Source organism: Podarcis pityusensis (assembly GCF_964106645.2).
Source record: "Podarcis pityusensis genome assembly, chromosome: 5".
NCBI lineage: Eukaryota > Metazoa > Chordata > Lepidosauria > Squamata > Lacertidae > Podarcis > Podarcis pityusensis.
Window position 1 is genome coordinate 73,731,616 of NC_138032.1, and position 15,352 is coordinate 73,746,967.

Sequence of the window (15,352 nt, forward strand, 5' to 3'; positions counted from 1 at the left end):
GTCGTCCTGTAGCTCATTGTGATGAAATTCCAGTGCCTGTCTTCAGAGAACTTCCTGACATTAGTGACGAAGATGCCTCCAGTGTTGAAGGACATGAAGAAAAAGAAGTGGTTCTTGAAGATGATGCTCCACATCCATTTTCCCAAAAGGAGTTGAATGATCTAGTTCGCGACCTCAGCTTGTCAAAGGACTATGCCGAACTGTTGGCATCCAGATTGAAGGAAAAAAACCTCCTCTCTGACAGTGCTTGCATCAGCTTCTTCCGCAACAGGCATCAAGAGTACTTCCGTTTTTTCTCGGAAGAGAAGGACTTGGTGTACTGTGCAGATATTGCGCAGCTTCTGCTCAAGCTTGGAATGCCACAGTACGAACCCAAAGATTGGAGACTGTTCATTGACAGCAGCAAGCGATCACTGAAATGTGTTCTGCTACACAACGGCAACCAGTTTGCCTCTATACCCCTGGCTCACTCGCGTACACTGAAGGAGAACTATGAAGCGGTGAAGTATGTGCTGGAGAAAATTGGTTATGATCAGCATAAGTGGTTTATTTGTGTTGACCTGAAGATGGTGAACTTTTTGTTGGGACAACAGTCTGGCTTCACCAAGTACCCATGTTGTCTGTGCATGTGGGATAGTAGGGACCGCGCTCAGCATTACACGAAGAAGGACTGGCCTGTGCGGGAGGAATTGGTGCCTTGCAAAAAAAGGAACATCATCAACGACCCTCTGGTGGACAGAGACAGAATACTCTTCCCACCGCTGCACATCAAGCTCGGCTTAATCAAACAGTTCACCAAGGCTCTGGACAAGGATGGTGACTGCTTCACTTACTTGTGCCAGGCTTTTTCAGGATTGACCATGGAGAAGTTGAAAGCTGGCATCTTTGACGGTCCTCATATCCGTCAGCTCATCAGAGATCCAGAGTTCGGAAACTCAATGAACGAAGTGGAACTGGAAGCGTGGAAGGCATTTGTTCTGGTACTGAAGAACTTTCTTGGCAACAATAAGGCCAGAAACTACACAGAACTTGTCAACAACATGCTGACTGCTTTCAGAAACTTGGGCTGCAACATGAGCGTCGATGCACTACCTATTTTCACATATGGACCGGTTTCCTGAGAACCTGGGTTCAATGAGTGACGAGCAGGGGGAGAGATTCCATCAGGACATGAAAGAGATGGAGACCAGGTATCAGGGTCTCTGGGACGCAGTCATGATGGCTGACTACTGTTGGATTCTGAAGAGAGACCTGCCTGCCACTGAGCATTCCAGGAGTTCCAAGAGACGGAAGTTCAAGCCCTGAAGTTTGAAAAATGGTGAAGCAACATGCAATTTACGTGTACTTACCTTTATCAATGCCCACCATTCAGTTTACAGTAAACCTGACCTGATGGAGAGAAACGGATGCCATTTCCTGATTCAGCAGTGCAAAAATACCCTAAATCAGTTGTAGAAATCAACATTCAAAAAGTAAAAAATGGTTGCCCAGTGTTATTGTAGTTTTCAGTTTGATTGCACTATTGATTATTATTAGGTTAGCATCTCTTCTATGGTCTGATGATGAAAGGTTTCCTCCTGACAAGTTCAATATTGCTTAAGTCCTCATTTTATTTTTCCAATAGAGTAGCAAAGGTGGAAGGACGATGCCAAACATTCTTGAGGACATAATTGCTTCAGTTGTAGAAAACAAGATTCCACCAAATAGAACACCAAAGATAAATGTAAAATCTGAAGTGAAGGATGAGCCAAAGGATGAGCGAAAAATTATTACAGATGATTGCAGCACATTGTTCAGTGATGTTCCACATTCATGGCTCTGTGATAAACACATTTTGTGGCTCAGTGATCATAAAAACAGCAACAACTGGAAACTTTTCAAGGATTGTTGGAAGCAAGGAAAGGTATGTTTAAAATGCCCTTCAGCACCTAGAAAGGGGCTTATGAGACAGCATGCTTGCACCTTAATTTTAGATCTGTTGTTGGATTTCATAGATTCATAGAATTGTAGAGTTGGAAGGGACCATGAGGGTTATCGAGTTTAAATGAAGAGAATCCATTTGTCAGTGGATGCAGCCAAATGTGGCCTAAGGATTACCACTTCCTAACGCTTCAGCCAGAGTCCCTCACTAACTGCCACTTGCCTCGTTATATATGTAACACATTATATATGTAACACAGATGCCTCATTTTATCTTGAAGGCTATTCCAGACTAACTGGGAGAAAGGACGATAAGGATTATGCAATATTACCAACATGGCACCTCATGTAAATTTTGCAATACTTCCTTGTCATGAAATAGTCTTCAGAACAGTATTTTAGCTATAACGGAAGGGGAAAGAACTATAACCCACAGCAGTAGCAGGGATGTACTATTGGAGAGAGTTCTTGGTCTCTGCTGACAAAAGTGACCAGCCACATAGCTCAATGTATTATCATTTTAATGCCAGTCTTGAAGTTAAAACTTAACGCATTAACAAAATTTTAAGCGTAGGTTAAGGCCAAGAACATATTAAATACTGAGAATTATGGACCAGTTAAAGTGTTCCCTATTAATGTTTGTTGTGCAATATTACTTCAGTATATATGTGTAAAGATCAACCTAACAACTCCTTTTGCACTCCCAGGTAGGAAGAAAATTAACAGGGTCTTAGTTGTAGTCTAATTGTGTTGAGGTTGGTCAGTGGGCAACATCTGGTGATGTTTTTCCACTTGTGCAACAGAAACCCACTTACAAACCAAGACTTGTGGTTTCTCTTTTCTCCACTGCAGCCCCCGTCAAAAAAACCTGCTCTGGAGCATTCAGCAATTCTCTGGAGCAGATTTAGGGGTCTGTAGTGGGGAGGAGATGAAGAAGCCCCACTGCATGAGCTGATGAACACTCATGCAATGTTGCATCTCACTATATATTTCCATTGCTGGCAAATTAATTGCTTTTAAGTATGAAGTCTCATTATGCAGTAAGTAGCAGGTAAATTGTTTTATTGGTTATTGTTTTGAGAGTAAATCTGAACTTAAGAATTCTTCATCGAGGATATTACTAATGTTTGGACTAATTTTCAGCTCTTGGTGGTACAAACAGCAGTCTTGCAAATCAGCATTTAAGAAAATGAGTTGAGAAATAGTAGAAAGAACTTGAAATGTGAGACAAATGAAAAGAGTAGAAACTCTGAAAACCATGCTGTGTTAAAGACAATTCACATGCCTAAATGAAGGTGTCCCAATATTTATTGATGAACAGTTAATATTCTAAACTTCTGTGCAGTGAAGACGAGATATCCTTTCAAGACTGATGGAAATATGCATGAATCCGTTTTTTAAGTGCTCTTGCTTATTTCCACTTTTCTGTTTTCCTTTTCAGCCCGTATTAGTGTCTGGAATGCAGAAGAAACTGAATGCTAGCTTATGGAAGGCAGATTTTATTAGTTCAGATTTTGGTGATCTCAAAGCTGATCTCTTGAATTGCAAAGACAGCATTACTTCCAGTGGCAGTGTCAAGGAATTTTGGGATGGCTTTGAAGAAGTTTCAAGTATGTTGTGCTTCGTATAGGACTATAACAGACCCAAATAAAATACCTATCTATAATCTGGAAAAAGAGGATATCAGAGAATTGTGGAGGTCCTTCCTTTTTCATTATTTGCCAGAGAAGATTTAGTTTGGGACAGGATGCTGTTAATTGTCCAAGAGTTGATTGTGTGCTTAATTCTTTCCATTAAGTTCAGTTGAAAAGTATTTAGACTTGACAGGACCCTCCCTCTACATAATATACTAATGCAAAATAAGCCTTAGTAATATTTCATAATTATATGTTCTGCTTATTTTATTTTAAAAAGAAAAACCTCAATGTGAACCTGTAGGCCACTTCCTTGATAAAAAAAAATTCAGATCAGAGACGCCAATTACTTCCAATGACAGGCATGAACATGAATTGGAAAATATCTGTATTGCTATATAATAGTGTGCATTTTGCTCTACCACAAGATACTTTAATGTTTTTTTTGAAAACCCATTTTTGACATTTGACAGTATAGTATGTACATTCAAATATCTTCCATTCTGTATTTCAATCTCTAAAATGTCTAAATGTTTAGTGTGCGTGTGTGTTTTATACATTCAAAATTTGAGTATACAACCAAACAGAATTGCAATGCAGTATTAACTAGTAGAGCAGTTTTAATATCAGATATCAGAGCCAAAAAAATTGGAATTTCAGGATCCCCCTCCCCCCCGATGTTGGTAAATGCCTTATCAACCCTGTTACTCCATGATCAAAAAGATGGGATATCTTCTAAGTTACTGTTAAAACCATTATTAAAAATTCCTGGTTTTCCCCATCTGGTAGCACACTCACTGATCTCTTCACTGTTTGCAGAACGGCAAAAAATTAAAAATGGAGAAACAGTTATACTTAAGTTGAAAGACTTTCCTTCAGGAGACGATTTCAAGACCATGATGCCTGCAAGGTATTTAGTATTATTTAGCTCATCAATTGATGGATTGAGCTTTTGGTTTACTGAAAAATTATTTATGTTTATTTTACTCTTTTTTTCCAGATATGAAGACTTATTAAAATGTTTGCCACTGCCTGAATATTGCAACCCAGAAGGAAAACTGAATTTAGCTTCATACTTGCCAGGTTTTTTTGTGCGCCCAGATCTAGGGCCCAGATTATGCAGTGCATATGGTAAGTAACTTACAGTACTGCTTGTGTCAGGTCAGGGGATTGTGTCTCCTCATTATTAAACACCTTTTCGCCTTTGAGTGGTTGGAAGAGCCAGAGACACAAAAGTGGGGATGAGCATGAAGAAGGGATAAAGAGGTTGGGGAAATCTCAAAAGAAGGAGCAACAAGTGGAAAGGTTAAGAAAGGCAAGTTTATAGGAAATGGAAGAATCAATAAATTTGAGAGGGTCAAAGCATGTGATAATGTGGTCATGGTAATATAAAGATGTTTTATAAAAGGGAGTTACAGATGTCACTTAACTTGGCCACTTAACAGAATTCCCTGATGAATGAGGAGGGAGTATACATGTACATATTCAATGTACATTGAGATGAGAGAAAACACATTAATGCTCCTGATGTAGGTGAAATAGTTGGGTGGTATTCAGGTAAGTTTTACTCAGAGTAGGTTCATTGAAATTAATGGGCCTAACTTAGGCATGTTCATTAATTTCAATGGGTCTCATCTGAGTAAAACCTAGTTGAATAACACCCTCATGGCTATTCATATCAGACTGCTAACTCCTAATCTTATACATTATAAAAGCAGTATTTGTTTAAGAAAACAATTTCACAGGAAAACATTTTACAAGTCTATGATAGTTTTAAAATACCCTTCAGCATATTCTATATATTCTGTTTGAAAAAGGTGTAGCTGCTGCTAAAGATCATGATATAGGAACTACAAATCTTCATATTGAGGTGTCTGACGTGGTGAACATCCTTGTCAGTGTTGGCATAGCAAAAGGGAATGGCGTTCCTTCAAAATCAGGTAGAGTAAAAATAATACAATCTTTATTAAACAGAAAAATATGAGTTGACACAACTTGCTTAATAGCTGATCTACACCCTGTAAATGAAACCTAAATCAATCCACTTGATACTTTAACAATCCTTCGGATTAAAGGACATTCCCCGCCCGCCCCCCCCTTTTGCAAAGTATTATTGGATGTAATGACTTATAGTCTAGGAAGTGCTCATGGAAGGGGTTTGGCAAAGAAAAACCTTTCTGCCCCCCTCTTCTCACTTCACTTCCCAAGACCCTCGTAAAGTCCCTCCTCAGGATTAGGGAACCCTCCTGAATAGGTTGAACTGTGGCACTGGGGGAGGGTGAATTGCCCCAAACTGGATTCTGGCTTTTTCCATGGAGACACAGAAAGCCTTTGTGTAGCAAAGATGTTTCTAAGCTTTCCCCTGGTACTCCTATTGTTTTAGATTTGTTCCATTATAATTTTTACTCAGTGAATGTGGATTTGCTCCACCCTGCCCCTTTTTTGTTAAGGAGGGAGAGATTTATGGTAAAGTGTTGAATCTAAAGCAAGAATTTCTCCAGCTCTGGAAAGTAATTGCATTTCTGAATTCTCAGTGGTATTAAAGAAGTTTGAAGAAGAAGATTTGGATGATCTTCTAAGAAAAAGACTGAAGGATTCAAGTGAACTGCCTGGTGCTTTGTGGCACATTTATGCCAGCAAGGATGCTGACAAGATAAGGGAGTTTCTACAGAAGGTTAGATTTACAATGAATGTATATTGGTATTATTGTGTATAAGATTTGTGATGGACAAATGCTTGTGTCCTGGGTACCAGCCACTCTGTTCCATCATCCTTCCCCAGGTTTTCCTTCCTTTCCCCTAACAGTCAGCCAGAATTCCTTGCCCACTGAGCATGCTCAGTACTCATTGAGTTGTTGATGGGATCCTTCATTTTTGGGGTGGGGAGTGTTGGATACACTTGTGCTCACTCGCAGGAAGTGACTATCCAGACAATGAGATGGTTTTCTTCCCTTCAGTTACATCTGTGTTTCTCTGCTTTAAGACACCCTCCCCCAACCTGGTGCCCTCGATGTTTTTGACTACAACTCCCATCAATCCAAGCCAGCATGACTAATGTAAGGTATGGTTGGAGTTGGAATCCAAAATATCTGAAGAGCTCCACGTTGCGAAAGGCTGCCTTAAGATTTTTCTTGGAAGCTTTGTTCTAGTTCCTCTACCAGGTGTAATCTGGTGGAGAACCGCTTGAGACAGAGCTTCTTTGTCCAAGAAGCAGCAAAGCTATGGAACGTGGTTTATTCAGTTATTTTTCTAGCTCTGTTTCGGAGGTTTTTGGTTTTTACTTTTACTTTTCATTTTTTTTAGGTCTTTAAGTAAAGTTATTTTAGATTACGAGCCAGTTGTAGGAGCCTTGACCAAAAGTCAGGATATAAATATTTTAAATAAGATCTCTGAGATACGGTCCAAGCAGTCTGTACGAGACATGGGGGGAGGGAGCAGTTTTCCCCCCATTTCCCCCTGAAGTTTTCAAAGTTTCATAGGAGAGTTCGGAAACTGTATTTATGTTAGAAATAAGATGTTAGAATGAAAGGATTTTGTGAACATAGATATTACTTAAAACCACACAGCATTCACTTTTGCTTATAACATATTACAGATGGCAAAAGAACAAGGTTTAGATGTTTTGCCAGAACATGATCCGATACGTGACCAGAGTTGGTATGTAAACAGAAAACTCCGTCAAAGACTTTTTGAAGAATATGGAGTAAAAACCTGCACTCTAATCCAGTTCCTTGGTGATGCCATTGTTTTACCAGCAGGAGCACTTCACCAGGTAAAAACATCAATTTATTCTTACTAGAGTCACTAGATACCTCAGACAAGCTGTTGTAATATTTGGTGTCCAAGAGTGGAGCAACCCAAGAGGACGTGTGAAGGCGGTAATGGGGGGTGTGCGCACCCCCTCCTCATATGTATGTGAGAGAGAGAAATCGTGGGGTGGTCAGAGGGCTGACCCTACAGCGAATGCAATGCTCATGCTGATAAAAGTTACACACACGCACACAATTTTCCTATCTAATCAGCTGGAAAATTTGCATGCAACTCTATGGGTATTTGAATGCATAATAGGGTTTTTCGGTGATTTGGAAAACTGTGATCAATGCACACTGGCTTTAAAAAAAAACTTTTTCTCGTTTGCCCAAGAACAATTCAGAATGTTGTTGTTTTTTGTTTCCGTTTCTTGCTCAGGTACAGAATTTTCATAGCTGTATTCAAGTAACTGAAGACTTTGTGTCTCCGGAGCACCTTATACAGTCATTTCACTTAACACAAGAATTGAGGCTCTCGAAGGAAGAAATCAATTATGATGATAAGCTGCAGGTAACAAATGAGTGCTTGTCGTAACTCCATTTCTGATGAAACATCAGTCCTCTCTCATGTTAACTTTGAATGTGTGCATTGAATATAAGACAGTAGTATCACTTTCATTTGTGATAGTTTCACATTGGCTTTTCTGAGCATTTCCATGTGTGTTATTTAGTTATTTATTTAGTTAGTTATTAAATTTCTATATTGCCCTTCGTCCAAGGATCACAGGGCAGTTTACAATTGAAAAATGCATAAAATGAAAACCATGGCTAAATCTGCTTATGGCCGCTGTAACAATTAAATAAGCCTTTTTAAATAAGAGCGGGGAAACTATGTATTAGGTTCATAGTGAAGAAGAAAAAAGGACTCTCCATTTCCCCCTTCCCTGTAGAATTAGGACCCAGATGTGTATGTATGTGTAAAATCCTATAGATGTATTTTAAAATACGATTTAAGTAGATCCTTAGCTTGTAGAACAGTATAGGGAATTTTTAAATGTTTGATGTTTTACTGTGTTAAATGTTTTGATTTGTTGGAAGCAGCCCAAAGTGGCTAGGACAGCCCAGTCAGATGGGCAGCATGTAAATTATTATTATCATCCAGAATAATTCCTATACAGAAACAAGGTTATGGGCTCCAACAAGACCATATAATGGTATGACAGGTGCACATCTTGGGCTTGTACATGCTCACTCTACTCCAGGGGTCCACAACCTAAGGCCCATGGGCCACAAGCAGCCCACAGGGGTCGTTTTACTGGCCCCGAGCTGCCCGCTCAGCGAGTCCCTGCACTAAACCAGCACGGCACAGGGACTCGCTTTTGCAGTGCTGGAAAGCACGCCCGCAATCCAGCCCATGGGGGTGGCTCCGTGGCAGTGAACCAGCCCAGGCAAGGTAAGCCTTGCCGACCCCTGCTCTACTCCCTCTCCCGTTTTCCCCAGGGAGAAAGTACCATATAACAGGCCAACCAATTGGGGTATACTGAATTTGCTCTGTGCCCCCACCCAGTATTGTCTTCTCTCCTTAAAAAGAACAGGCTTAGACCCTGTGTGAGCTCAGGACTTTATACAAATTATAAAAGCGTTCTTAATCTTTGTACCACTTGATTGTAAACAAAGAACCTCCAAAAATGATGCAGTCTTTTTTCCCTTTCAGTGTTTTCCTCTCTTATGCCTTCCTTTACATTGTCTGGTACTCTGCTAATCACCAATCTCTCCGAATTTATTTTTACAGATTAAAAATATTTTGTATCATACAGTTAAGGAAATGGTGAGAGCTTTGAAGATTCATGAACATGAACTAGAAGATATGGAGGAAAATTAAGTGTGCACGCTCTCTGTCCTTTTTGGGTCAGAAGAACGTATTTTATCTTTTTTTTCTCTTTATGATAAAAGAAATCTACTCACTAATCTAAGCTGCACGAACCATCAGTGCCAAGAAAATATATTTGTTGTATTTTACTTGCTACTGACGCTGCAACAAACTAGCTTCTCATCACAGCTGTTGTGATTTAAATGAGAGGGTTTTTTTAAAAAAAGAAATTGGAAATCCTAAGCAGTGCTCTGCTGCTCTGTATTATACTGTAAATGAAATTTTCAAAATGTCAAAGATTTAAGATGTATTTATTTTTTTGGGAAGAAAACATAGAATTCTATGCTCTATTGTTGATCAAATGTAAATGTGATTTGTACAGTTTGGTTAAAATAACTTGGATATTTTTCACTACATTGAGACAGTTACTGTGAGAGTAGGACACAAACACCAGCTATTGCCTGCATTTGGGATATTGCTGAAACCGCACAGCAGTCATGTCATGATCTGAAAATTACTGCCAAATAACTGTAAACTTTGTACAATATAAAGTATATAAAATAGATATTACAGACACTTCAGTATTTTATTGAAGCTATTCAGAGTACAATTAAAACATTTTCAAAAAGGTGTAATTTATTTAAAAATTGTCTCATTTTGGTAAAATTTATGTGAACTTTTAAAGCTAAATATTAAACTTAATATGCTATGTAAATATATACATATATACATTCAATGATGTATTTTTTTAAAACATTGGCTTGCTTTAATTTGTTAAAAGTGCAAGTGTTAAACATGCTTTGTACTTTGAAAGTTGAAAGGGGTTTTACATTTTCCATTAAAAGGACTTTATCAAATGTTGTCTCATTGTGTGTGTTTTTCATGTTTTGTGGCACATTTGTTAAAAATGCACATGTCTGAGTCATTCATTCATTCACAGTGGTTGCAGATGTCTGTAATGTTGACTATTGTAAATGACAGATTGTTGTGTGTTTAATTAATGTGGATCTTTCTGCCCTCTCCAGGTTTCATATGAAACTGCTCACATGTGCTAGAGCACAGTTCAACTGGCTGAGCCAAAGAAAGTTTATCTAATGAAGAATAAAAAAAAATTAAATCCTTCCTTGTTATGTATTGTCGTTAATTACAGTTCAAATTACCATATTAAAAAACCTGGACTTTTATTATTGGTCAGGAAGATTGCATTTGGCAGACTCATAAAATATGGCAAACTCCTTCACAACTTTTGTGCTAGGAAATGATAGTTATGTAGAATCTTACATTTACAAATAACGATTTAAGAGTTGAAGTCATCACATGCTTTCCCCGCACTGGTGGTATAGTGTATATTTACAATATTTTGTGTACTTCTGAAGCACAGTATCCCAATGACTGTATTTAGAGGTTGATAGGTAATAGTCTTATTCTAAGTTGCCAACAAAATGGGTACACAGCATAACTGAAGTTTGAATCCATGTTAAAATTTACTATCTAATCACTTGAAAATGTTCTACTTTAAATTCCATCTGTAAATTTGATGTGACAAAGTTTTGGCAAGGTTTCAGGCTTCTCTGATAATTGCATCAGTTAGGGGCTAATTATACATTATTGTGGTACATACAGCATGTAGTTGGTCCTCTTAGTCAATAGCCAAAGGAATAAGAATCTTCGCTCTAGCCATATAGCTTTCATGGGGGGAAAGGCTGGAGACTGGAGAGAGACTGCAAATACCCTCTAGGTGGCTGATTAGAACCCTTGTGCCTTTTAGTTGGATCCGCTATTCCTTTGCAGGTAGCAAAACCTTACCTTGACATAACTGGCCTTGAAGGAAAAGAAGGTTACCATCTCTAGATGCGTATGGAAGATTGGACACATCCTGAAGTTTATGTGAGAGATCCTTAATAGTACACATAAGATGTAGATGTGTCTTGGGTGGTTGAAGCTCCACCAAGTGGCTGTGGAGGACATCCCATCCTCCTCTTTAAAGGTAAAGGACCCCTGACAGTTAAGTCCAGTTGCGAACGACTCTGGGGTTGTGGCGCTTATCTCGCTTTACTGGCCAAGGGAGTCGACCTTTGTCCGCAGACATTTTTTCCAGGTCATGTGGCTAGCATGACTAAGCTGCTTCTGGTGAAACCAGAGCAGCACACAGAAACACCATTTACCTTCCCGCCTATTTATCTACTTGCACTTTTTGGTGTGCTTTTGAATTGCTAGGTTGGCAAGAGCTGGGACCGAACAATGGGAGCTCAACCCGTCACGGGGATTCGAACCACCAACCTTCCAATTGGCAAGCTCAGTGGTTTAGACCACAGCGCCACCCACGTCCCACATCCTCCTCTTTAGGCACTTCAATTAGAATGTAAAAGAGGTACCAGACAAACACACTTGAATTTAGTGTGGTTTCCTATTGTGTCTAATGAGCAGATGCCATCTGCCCTAGAATATTTGCTTGTTAATTCTCAATATGTAGGGAGGGAGACCTGGAGGTGGGGCAGGACTCCTTCCCGCCTGCCATTTGGACAACCCAGTGTGTCTACACACTTTGCTAGGGGAAGGAGTAGACAGAATGAAATCCTGTTGAGATGCAGAAAATGAAACACTCTCTTTGTATGGAGATGCACTTCAGAGTGTTTTCAAATGGGTACATTGGAGTATAGTGTTTGGATAATTGTGGTTAATACGTTTAGGTAGACCTACTGTGTTGATTTCATGCATTTTATTTATGAAATGATTTTATAATTAAATGCATCATTATGCTCACCCTGTAACAACTGCAATGTTTCCATAGTAACTAATACATTTTAACTAGGAAAGAGAGACCACAAGCAAACAGAATATGGCAAATATTACATGATGGAACCACATGATCAAAAATTTCCTGTTTAGTCTGTTGCATATGTGTTTTCAGCTACAACCTAGGCAGTAGCAAAGGTAAAACACACAAATGCATAAACATGCTGCGGACTTACAAAAATTAGAATTCTAAGGCCCAGTTCAGACATTCATTTATGTGGAAACAATCTTGGTCTGGTGGAGTTGGCAGGTTTACAAGGCAGTCACTTGATATGCTTGATATCTGAAGGCAGCACTGTATAGGGAAGCTTTTTAATGTTTCATGTTTCATTATGTTTTTATATGTGTTGGAATCTGCCCAGAGTGACTGGGGCAACTCAGATGGGTGGGGTACTATTATTATTATTATTATTATTATTATTATTATTATTGGAGGTTGCACAACTTGGACCTTCATATTCCAATCTACATGGTGGAATAATGTGTGCTGTTTTCCCCCCACCATATTTTGACTGTCACCACCCAGATCTTGAGTTTCTGAACTGGGCCCAATATTGGTGTATGAAACTGCCTTGTGGCTACACAACTGTAACTATTAACCTAGGTAAATGCTGAATCATTGAAGCAGCAGAGCTAGAGTTAAAAGAGGATGTTGGAATGTTACCATGTAAAGCAGGGATGGCTGACCTGTGACACTCCAGCTGATAGACTCCCAGCTCCCAACAGCCCCAGCCACTAAGGCATCAATGGTTAAACTCCTAGGAGTTCAACAACAATCTCTGATCCGTAGTAACTCAACTGCTCATGTAACTCACTTCTCATGTAACTGGTTTAGCTCCCATGCCATATTTTATGCCAGGCTCCAGTTGGTGTTCCTTTGTTTCTGTTTCTAGTAGAAAACAAATGCATATCCAATGACCCTGAAGTCATCCCATGCCTGATATAAAGTATTGGTTAATCTGTGTATCAAATGATTTAAAGACTGTTTCAAGCACACTATGGCACTCTGCTGTTGATTTAAAAGTGCCCAGGTTCTGCTCATGCCTGAAAGGAAGTCACTTCATGGTCTGTACCCCACCAAGAAACTTTCCATGCATGTGCAATGTAAGCGATACAGTCAAATATTGAACAGGTTTGAATAACAGTTTAGAATTGATTATAGCAGTTCAGTGTCTCCTAATCTCCGTTGTAAGAGTGAGCTGTGGGTAGCTGGTGCTGAAGAAACAACATTGTCCTTTCCAGTGTACTGAATAAACCGTTTCAAAATCGTCTTTGCTCTTTGTGTTTTAGTGCTCTGGGATGCTTCATTAATTTCTCTCCTAGAGGTAAGTTAGTGGCTGTTTGCCAATACTGTGTTAATAGATTTCTAGCTGAAGACATGAGAAAGATTAGTAAGTCCTTAAACTCTACATGCTGATGGTCATCTATAATAGGAATTCCATGAATTCCTGGCCCTCACCTGCATTTCATAAATTGTGCTGTGTTCTTCAGACCAGATGGTAATTGTATACACCTGAAAAATGCAGCTCATGCTGGAGTGAACAGTAGTACACTATGACAGTTGCTTCTGATGATTTTAATGCATAAGAGGTACAGCCTGTTCAGTTCCGTGCCTTTCTTTACAGCTGGGATAAGACAGGTGTAGCGGCAGATAGGTGGTACATGAACTTAGTAAACTCGTTCGCCTTCAGCACTCTTCTCCCGTACTTTTTAAAGCAAAGCTGCTTCTCTCTCAACTGTCTCTCCCAATCCTTTTATCTGCTGAAAGTAACATATTCAAATTACATGGATTGTTGCAGTTGTTACGATTTAACACCAAATTTCTTCCCAGGAATATGTATTTGTTCATTTTGTGATGAAGTACAGGTGCCACCAATTTTGTTTCCTGTTTGCTTGGATAGCATGACTCATATTTTGGCAAAGTGTGTGTCTGCTATACTCATAGATGCTATTTCTGTGGTCCAACTATGACAAGTGGTTGCTGTGGTGAGCAAACAGGCTGAACAGAAATGAATGTCTGGTCCCCCCATTTAAATTGGATAGGTGCAGAGATCTTAAAAATCACACACAACTTCCAGGTTCAGTCTGCAAGTGGGTCCATCACAGCAGTGTCCTGATTGCCATCAAAAGATTTCCATCTAGAACTGCAACTCAGAAGCAGCAAAATTGCTTAAATAAGATCTAACTCTGAATGTACAGGGTTGATCATTTTCTAAAACCTTGAACCAACTCCCAGCCCTGGTCCCAGAGACCATGCATTTCACATAGCCAGTTCTCTTATTTTTAGGAAAATGGTAAAAATAATATTGTTCCTGAGGGTTTTTGCCTCTTTAGAACTTGGCTATAGTAGTTGTTTATAGATTAACAGCTGATGTGACTATTTGTGTCCAGTCTGCCATAGACTGTAACATTGAATACACATTTCATCCCCTTTATTCTTGTGCTTAGCACTTTTTAACTAAAACTGATGTACAATATATTTGAGAAACTATGAAATAATGTCTGTAGCCATCTCTCACTCCTTCTTCCCTTAACGTTCAAATGAAGGTTTTGTTTGGTTTGTGTGTATTTAATTTGTTTAAACGAGTTGGGGCAAATAATGTATTTGATTTATATTTTGTTTATTTTAAAAAAGAAACTACAGCACTTTTTTAAATTGTTCCAGGAGTCAGTGTGGTACCCTTAGGCACTTACCAAAGGTTTGACAGATGAGTGATAGCAGAACAACTTCCATGAAAAAAACTACTATGAAACTTTCAGTATTCTGCGCATCTGTAGTATTAGAAAACACTTACGGTTCATACTGAGAGGCAACAGGTCTTGCTTTATGAACTGAGCTTTGACCTATTATGTAACCCTGAATTTGCAACAGAGAGAATACCCAAGGCCTAGCAGATGTGCAGGGGTTCCCCAAGGTAGAAAGGGGGGGGGGAACTCCTTCACTGTCACACACACACACACACACACACACACACACACACACCCTTAAGAAAAAAATGTAGCAGCAGTGATGGGTGTTCCAGTTTTCACCCTTCAACAGGAATATGGAAGTTCCCTCTCGAGATGAGTTACTCTTGCACAGAGATAGGGATCCTGTGGCTCTCTCCGTGTTGTAGGATTCTATCAGTCCTAGCCAAGAAGGCCAAGACCCAGGGATGATGGGTGCTGTAGTCCAACATCTGGAGGGCCACTGAATCCCCATCCCCACTCTTAGCATTTTCTTATCTTCATGCTCTCAACATTCTGTCAGTCCTGGCTTTTGTTTTCTGCTTGCTCACAGACTTCTGCAACCTTTGGAAAACCTGTCTATAAAAGCCAATACATTATTTTTCATTAGCCTTGTTTAGGTTCCAAACTGATGGGCACTCAACTGTCACAGATTGC

The 15,352-nt window shown here is 39.4% G+C and overlaps 1 protein-coding gene across 4 annotated transcripts in view; it reads left to right on the top strand.

Annotated features, from left to right (window-relative positions):
- The window catches only part of JMJD1C (jumonji domain containing 1C), a 116,185-nt gene extending 105,891 nt beyond the window's left edge, over nucleotides 1-10,294 (top strand). For all 4 annotated transcript variants that reach the window (XM_081004852.1, XM_081004849.1, XM_081004850.1 and 1 more), the window contains 9 exons: nucleotides 1,625-1,903; nucleotides 3,362-3,530; nucleotides 4,374-4,464; nucleotides 4,555-4,685; nucleotides 5,372-5,494; nucleotides 6,089-6,228; nucleotides 7,149-7,325; nucleotides 7,742-7,873; nucleotides 9,095-10,294. In XM_081004852.1, coding sequence (XP_080860978.1) covers nucleotides 1,625-1,903; nucleotides 3,362-3,530; nucleotides 4,374-4,464; nucleotides 4,555-4,685; nucleotides 5,372-5,494; nucleotides 6,089-6,228; nucleotides 7,149-7,325; nucleotides 7,742-7,873; nucleotides 9,095-9,184 — 1,332 coding nt within the window. In that variant the 3' untranslated portion in view covers nucleotides 9,185-10,294. The remainder of the gene's footprint in view (nucleotides 1-1,624; nucleotides 1,904-3,361; nucleotides 3,531-4,373; nucleotides 4,465-4,554; nucleotides 4,686-5,371; nucleotides 5,495-6,088; nucleotides 6,229-7,148; nucleotides 7,326-7,741; nucleotides 7,874-9,094) is intronic.
- The last annotated feature ends 5,058 nt before the right edge of the window (nucleotides 10,295-15,352 follow it).